At 47.0% G+C, this 8121-nt stretch overlaps 1 protein-coding gene across 5 annotated transcripts; it reads left to right on the plus strand.

Annotated features, from left to right (window-relative positions):
- Positions 1-31: 31 nt before the first annotated feature.
- Positions 32-7984, plus strand: KCTD6 (potassium channel tetramerization domain containing 6). 5 transcript variants are annotated; one of them, XM_066195151.1, is made up of 3 exons: positions 32-126; positions 5269-5377; positions 6587-7984. In XM_066195151.1, exons 2-3 carry the CDS (start codon positions 5351-5353, stop codon positions 7271-7273), a joined length of 714 nt encoding a protein of 237 aa, XP_066051248.1. In that variant the 5' UTR covers positions 32-126; positions 5269-5350; the 3' UTR covers positions 7274-7984. The 5 variants fall into 5 exon arrangements, with proteins under 5 accessions (XP_066051248.1, XP_066051251.1, XP_066051252.1 ...); XM_066195154.1 differs by lacking the exon at positions 32-126 and adding an exon at positions 453-1484; XM_066195155.1 differs by lacking the exon at positions 32-126 and adding an exon at positions 2012-2264.
- Positions 7985-8121: the final 137 nt, after the last annotated feature.

Here is an 8121-nt window from a genome sequence, read left to right on the forward strand (position 1 = left end):
GGGCGGGGCTCACCAGGACACGCCCCCGCGCCGTCCCCGCCCGCGCCGGCGGCTCCGCTCCGGGATCGGGCTCAGTCCCCGCCGCTGCCGCCGCCGGGCTCCGCCTCAGCGCCGAGAGCTGCGCCCGTGAGTGCCGGGCCGGGCGGGGGGCGCGGGGCCCAGCCCCCGGGGCTGCCCCGGCTCGGGGGGCGGCGGCCGCGGAGCGGAGCGGAGCGCGTCACGGCGGGACGGGAGCGGGGCAGGTGCCCGGCCGGGCTCCCGGGGCCGGGCCGGGCCGGGCGCAGGGAGCGGAGGCCCCGAGTTCGGGCGGGGATGGGACAGCCGTTCCGGGGGTCCTGTTCCCGGCGGGGCGCGGGGGGGATGCCCGGGAGGGAACCGCGGTGCCCGGCGGGGATTTCTGGCGGGGAGGGTCTGGGACCCGGGGGCTTTGCTCTGGTCGGGATGGGGAGCGGGTCCTGCTGCCCCACGGGGAGAGGAGGCAGAGCTGGGACTCTGGTTTGGGGTGGGGGCGAAGCCGTGGACTCTTGGGTCACTTGCGGGGAGAGAGGCAGAACGGGTTCATTCTCAGCATCTTTGCTGAATCACTGTGATCCGGGGGAGAGTTCTTTTACCACGATCTCGTTGGCCTCCTCTGGGATGAAAACGGGCACTTCCCGACTCCTGCTGAAGCCCTGGACTCCACTCTGGGCTTTCAGCGGGGTTTTCTGTCCCGTGTTGCTGTCACTCCTTGGTCCGTGTGTGTGCTAAGCCCCATCAGTGTGTGCAGGGAGACTTGGTGTTTCTGACACCTGCCCGCCGCCAAAACTGTTCAGAGACATGTTTCCTCATTGGAAAAGTACTGGTTAATATCCCAGAAGCAAAGTACATGGATAAACCCCAATTATTGTCACAGGTCATGGAAACCTGAGTGCCCTGCGTTGCTTCAGCAGGACCAGGGTGGGTATTAGAGTCCTCCTTTGGGTCTCTTATGGGAGGGCCAAAGTCATACGGGGATGTGAGCTCTTCCAACAAGAAGCAATTGAAATAAAGTTTTGGAATTGGGACTTAAAACAGGATGTCATAGAGCTCTTTGGGGGAGGGATGGAAACTTCAGGAGCTTGGAATTTATAGTGAAGCAATTAAACATAAAGGAGTGAAAATGTTGAGTGGCTGGTGTGAGCGTTTTTCCATCCTGCCCGAGGTAAAGACTGAGTATTAGTAAAAAACAACTCAAGAAAAGCAAGAACTAAGTTAACTTCTAATAAAGTGCATTAGTCACGATAAACCTGACATGTGTAGAAGGTGGTAGGTGCTTTCCTTAGCGAAGCTGATCATTGCCAGAAGATTTGGTAACTGGTTGTCTGGAGAACGCTCCTCCTCCTCCTCACTCCCCTGGTTAGGGTGGCACAGAGCTGGAACTCAGGGGCTGCTCTGCAGACCGTCAGCTCGCTGTAGTTTGGTGGAGAGCAGTCAGCACTGGTGCTGCTCAGTGTTTGTCAGTTCAGGTGAGTCACCAATAACTTACAATAAGAACTTGCCTTTCAAATGTTCTGGCTGGCTGGGAAAGAGAGAGGCTGTCCCTGTACAGCATAACTGTGCTGGTGGATGGAGTTTCTTCTCATCTTCTGAGATCTAAGTGTGAGAGGCAGGGAGCTCACAAAGAGGGTGAGTAGCTGAAATGCCAGGTGGATGTCGGAGTCTTACCTTGCGCTTTTTCATTTTTAAGTTGCCTTTGCTAGAATTCCTTCCATCTCTCTATTGACATGGCAAAGGTAACTCCTGAGGTTAAGTAGCCTGTGCTGTACTATTGATACCAAACTGCCCACCAAAGACTAGTGCCACAAGTAAATTCCTTAATTCTTTTGTTTGAAAAGCTAGATGAAGAACATTCAGAGCAAATCAGGTGGCCTGTGCCTCTTGACTTACGACGGCTGGGTGTATTTCTGCTCCTCCTTTGAGTCATTGCATGTTACACAGGTCTCTCCAGGAGTGGTGGTAGCCTGTAGTCTCAGCAGTGCAAATGCCTGGCAGTGCTGCCGGCATCCCCTGGCCTGGCCTGAGCGTGTGTGTGCGTCTGTGTGTGTGTTTTCACAGATGCAGACGTTCATCTGACTCTTAAATGCTTTCTTTGAATTTCAGCTTGCAAACTGGTTTGCAGCTCTGTTCTGGGAGAAGCCCTGCTGGAGTTTTTGGCACTACCTGTTGCAGCAGTGTTGCTGATAAACAGCCTTGTAATCCTCTGAGTCATAACACATGAAATAAGAGTGAGCGTTTTATAAATGCAGGTATCCAGTTTGGTGTGTCGAGTACAAAGTGATGACTTGAGTGCTTTTCTCGCTTCCCATTCCAGTTCTGGCTGTGCTGGGCTGTGGCAGGAGCCCCAGTGACGGTGTCACTGCTGTGTGTCTTCTCCCTGCACTCAGAGCAGGGTCACAACAGCAGGACTGTGGTTTGACACCATCCGTGCACTTCTGCTCCCACCAGAGACTGACAGCCCGTTTGGCTTAACTGTGTCAGCAATTTTTCTGACTGAATTTCACTTTAAATATTTTTTGTGGTTATCAAACATAGGCTGCCTTGGGATATGACTGTGTGTTGTCTGTAATTTGCTGTCTGGACAGGAGCAGCTGCATTGGCAAGCCTGTCCCTGCGTGCAGTCCACTGGTGTGTGACACAAGGACAGAGCTGGCTTGAGGCTGCCTGTGCTGGGGGATGGATGGATGGAGTGTCTGCCCACCCCCACTGATGATCCCTGTATTCCATTCAGGAGGATTTCAAGCATCATTGGAAGGGCATGTGTCATGAGGGTCGTCCATCCACAGCCTTGCTGTGATGTGGTTGGCGAGTCCTTAGCTCACGTTGCAGCCAAACTAAGCTACTTTCACCTGTGAAGTTGTCTAGAGATTCAGAGCTCCCAGGCTGATGAGGGGAGTAGTGAATAGCTGGGATCACACTCGGGCATTTTAGCAATGCCTGGTCTCATCCTTTCATGTGGCACATCTCTCTCCAGCACTGGTTTGCCAGGGAGGTCTGTGTGTGCCTTGTGGTTCTGGGTCCTTACACAAAGGTCACAGAGATTTCTCCATGCCCCTTCTCTGTTGAGGGCTAGGTTTGTTTCAGATAATTGCTCTTGTAAATTATTCACTCCGGTGTTACACAGGAGTGCTATGATCAAAGATTAAATCATGCCTTTGCACAGGCTTGCAGTGCCATCTCTTTCTTTCCCTGCTGAAGTCTTGATTCATCTGTACTGGACTTACATGCTGGCCAAAATAACATCATGTTCACCAGTTAAAATAACACCGAGGGACATCTCTGTCTTTGAAATATTCTGGATGTGTAATTTGAGTTAATTTTATTAAGACTGCAGATCTCCTCTGTCATGATTGCTGGTGAGGTTTCTGGCCGGCTGCATCATTTCTCTTTCAAGTGAGTATCAGAAACTTGTACCATTCTCATATGGTTTTAACGCATCTACATGCTATCCTCGTCTTGTACTTGACTAGAATAACACCTTTAAGTGCTGGAATTTAAAAGGTCTGGTCTATTGCTAGAAGTTTACAAACTGTACTTGAGTGACAATTCCAAAAAAACCCCAAAAGACCTAAAAACAAAACCAAACTAAGCAAACAACCCACCAAACCCAGAATCCCCTCCCATACCCCCAAAAAACCAAACCAAAACAAAAAAACCAAACAACAAAACCCTGAAAGAATTCACTTCTGATTTGTGAGCAGCTAAAAAAAATAATTACAGAGATTGGCAAAAGAGCTGGTGTTCCAGGTTTATCTGCTGTCAGGGAATGTGCTTTAATGTGCTCTCTTGAGGCATGCTCTGTCTCTAATTTGGAAAAATAGGATCCTGGTATGACTTGTTCTGTATCTTAGTATTCCTTAGTCTTCTGTTGTCTGACCTCACTATTTTCATACATTGATTTTGTTGTTTTTACTCTTTAATCCCCCTGAGATGCAGCTGGGGCTGTGCATGTGCTGCTGGGTCCCAAAGACCTGAGCTGCTGGACACTGTTTTGCCCAGGCTGTGGATTTGGGCAGGGCAGCAGGGCACAGAGAGGTGGGATGTGCTGCCTTGTTCTGTGGTGGATGAAACCAACCTAATTTCTTAGGAATGAGAAGGGCAAGTTATCTTTTTCAGATGGGAGTTAACTGTGAACATTCAGTTGTTTTGGAATGCGGGGGTCTGGCTTGGCTGAATCTTTGTTCTGCTTAGCTGGGCAGCTGTATGCTGAAGTTTGTTAGTAAAGAGGATGGGACCAGAAGTCTTGGGAGCTGTGTGGTCTTTTAAGATGTAAAAATAAACAAAGCTGAGAAGCGCTACCCTACTTAAAACAGGCTGACCTAAATTTTCAGCAATTCTAGCAGAGAGGCAGGCTCTGGCTAGGGATAAAGGCTTACTGACGACTGGCTTCCCTGTCCTTCCATCCCTTGACATGGTTGACAGGCCACCTTTGGCAAATCAACACTGGTGTCTGAGGTCATCCACTTCCCCCTTCCCCGAGTTGCACAACTTGGCTGTGGATTTGCCTTGTGCTCCCGTGGACAGTCCCCTTGTTATGCAAGTCAACAGTTCAGCATCTCCTGGGAAGTCACAGCATGAAGCTCTTCTCAAATTGCTTTTGTTGGAGTGTGTTGACAACATGTTAGATGTCCTCTGGCTTGTCCCTGCAGAGATTGTTTTTGAGAGTAGGTGTCTGGGAAGTCCATTCATACTCTTTGTTTGTAGATTAATGTTCTTGCTATCAGTTGCAGTTCTCCACTACTGAATTATTAATTCTGCAGTGAGAGTTTTTTTTCTTCTTAGTGTTCATTGACTTTCATGCTTGATTTATTTTTCTGAGCAGTTTGAAACTGGAGCATGGGAATGTTGACTAATATTACTGGATCACATGTGTGACCTCAGAGGTGGTTAAATAAACTTTTTTAATTGGGAAAACGACATCTGTCTCTCAAAGTACTCGCAGTTCCCAGGTGAAAGGTTGCTTATGAACATGTATTACCCTCGGAGGCACATTGCTTGTTATTCAAGAAAACTGGGATGTTCAGGCAACTGGTGGAGTGGTTATGTGTGATCCAGAGACTGTCCTGGGGGTAATGTGATGGGAGAAGGAGGGAAGATCGGGTTTGCAGATTCTCCTGCTAGTGTGACTTTGTAGCTGAATGCTTTCCTGGCAGAGAGCCTGCCTTTGATTGGAAAGCATTCCCCTTGGTGTTCTTGTAGGTACTGATGGTCTGCCCTGTTTTGTTCTGTGTTTGTGTATGCTTTTTCCTGCAGGGAGATAAGAGGAGGGGAATTGTGTATCCTTTCAGCAGCCTTCTGTTAAACTTGGAATACCACAGTTCAAGCACTTGAACAGATGGATAATGGAGACTGGGGATATATGGTGAGTGCAAGTGTGTGCTGTGCACTACAACTGGGCTTCCAAGGTTTTGCAGCAAGAATCCTTCCAGATCTGCCTTCTGTAGATCCAGAGCTTCAGTCATGAGAGGGGGGGAAACTATGCCTGTTAAAACAGCTTTACAACAGCTTACTCACCTTCCCTGGAGTGCTGCACCTCCTGTGCTGTTTGTGGGGCATGCCCAGGTTTGCATTTCCTAGGGACAATCAGCCAGGACTGAACTGATGCCTCGAGCTCACTGTTACCGTTTTCTCAACACAAAGGCTGAAAATAGTTCGTGCTTTCTGCTTATCATTTTACGGACTTAGTAATTTTATTTATTGAGGAAAGTATTTTTCCTTGTAAACCTTATCTCAAACTAGACAAGCACATCTTATTTTTCTCCCCTTCTCATTCTGCTGCCATGCATATGTCTCTTTTCTCTGGCTGGCTGCAGTCCTGGTTGTTAGAGTTGGTGGCCAGATGGAATTTATGTTCCTTTCTCTCTTGCTTCCTCATGTGCTATCTGGAATCGGATGCAGACTGGTTTATGCTCTGTCCCCCACTTCTATGCAGCACGCTAATTTGTTAATAAATATTTCTTTTTAGAGTTACAAGCTGAAAGTTCTTTTTTTCCCTTGCCTGTTTTAATGAAACCTCTGAGCCAAAGCAATGGATTATTTTGATTGTGAGCTCTTGGTCCTGTGTTTAAACCTGCATTGTCTTCCTCTTTTGAGGGATAAAAAGAGGGTTAACATTTGTTTGGCTGATTTTTTTTTCTTTCCTTTTTTTTTAGTTTTGGTTTTGTTCTAGAATGAGAGACAGATTGTGAAAGTAAGGAACATTGCTGGGCCTCATTCTGACTAACTTGTTCTTCAGGAAATTTCTCTGCTCTCATTTCCCCGTCTGTAGCATAGGAAAAAACTTGCTGCCCAAATGCTAAACTTGCTCTTGTGACAGTGGCTCAGTTGTTAAGATTTCTAAAGCATTCTGGAAATGTGCGTTCTGCATGCAAAGTATCATCCTGTCTCGTTGCCAGTTGTGCCCTGTTGCTAGGTGGCTTGGATTTGTTCAGGTTTGTACAGCCCTTAGAGGCATTGAATGGGATGAGTGTGATTCCCCCCAGTTTTCCAGCAGTATTTGCCGTGTGTGTCAGTGAGGTGATGGAATCTTCTTGTCGGGGCTTGATAAACTCTGCAATTTCTCTCTTTCTAGATGACTGATCCAGTCACGCTAAATGTGGGTGGACACATGTATACGACCTCCCTCACAACTCTAACGAGATATCCTGACTCAATGCTCGGGGCCATGTTCAGGGGAGACTTCCCCACTGCCAGGGACTCTCAGGGCAATTACTTTATTGACAGAGATGGACCACTTTTCCGTTATGTTCTTAACTTTTTAAGGACCTCAGAACTCACTTTGCCACTGGACTTCAAGGAGTTTGACCTGCTCCGGAAGGAAGCGGACTTCTATCAGATTGAACCCTTAATTCAGTGTCTTAATGACCCCAAGCCACTGTATCCCGTGGATACCTTTGAGGAGGTGGTGGAGCTGTCCAGCACCCGGAAGCTTTCCAAGTACTCCAACCCTGTAGCTGTGATCATCACGCAGCTCACCATCACGACAAAAGTCCATGCACTACTGGAAGGCATTTCAAACCACTTCACCAAGTGGAATAAGCACATGATGGACACCAGGGACTGCCAGGTGTCCTTCACCTTTGGGCCATGTGATTACCACCAGGAAGTGTCGCTGCGAGTCCATCTCATGGAGTACATCACGAAGCAAGGCTTCACGATCAGGAACACCAGAGTCCATCACATGAGCGAGCGTGCCAATGAAAACACAGTGGAACACAACTGGACTTTCTGTAGACTGGCACGGAAAACAGATGACTGATTCTGACTCCACAGGAGCCACTTGAGTAATTAGCAACTTAATTGGACACTGTACCCAAGAGAGTCTGGATTTTGACTAAAGCAACAATATGGGCTTTTTTTATATGACTATTTATTGTTTATCAGTGAGGACTGGAGGAGTTTCATTCTCTAGCAGCTCTGTTCTTTTGTCCAGTTCAGAAAAAAAACCGTGCATGTGCCTGTTCAGTCAAGACACCTTTTTTGTTTGAAAGAGGGAGTCCGAAGAATCAGTACAATAGGGTATTTTGTGTCATTAACACAATTCTCTGACTCGACTCAAAGTGCTAAAATTACCTCTTGTTTAAATGGTTTCTAATCCATCTAATGCTATGACACTGGGAGCAAGAAACAAAAAAGATTTTAAAATGCAGTTGGGGAGAAGCTGCTATTGTGTAGACTAGTTTCTAAATCAATAAACAGTATTGTAATATTCTAGGAAAACAAATCCCACCCTTTAAAAGTACTTGATAAGTACAATTTCTTACAGTTATGACAACTGTTTCTTTCTATGCATATAAATCAAACAACCAAATATTATCTGTAGCCATGGAAATATGATTACAAATATTTATATTGGATTCTAAATGCAAAATGTCCCTGTGGTAGAATTCATATTTTTAATGCCTGGTGCAATATTATTCCCAAGTGTAATGCCTGCCAGAAGAAGCTAATAAAAATGTGAAATACAGAATACTGTTTTATATTTTCCTTTTGTCTTTTAGAACTCTTATACTTAAAAACCAAACCCAACCAAACAAAAAATCCTCCACCCAAATTGTGGTTTTTTTGTGCTGCAGAGTAGTTCAGGTGTTCTTGCAGGGCCCTGGT

The sequence above is a fragment of the Chamaea fasciata genome, unplaced genomic scaffold, assembly GCF_029207755.1.
Source record: "Chamaea fasciata isolate MVZ Bird 193981 ecotype frontalis unplaced genomic scaffold, bChaFas1.0.hap1 SCAF_13, whole genome shotgun sequence".
NCBI classification, from domain to species: domain Eukaryota; kingdom Metazoa; phylum Chordata; class Aves; order Passeriformes; family Sylviidae; genus Chamaea; species Chamaea fasciata.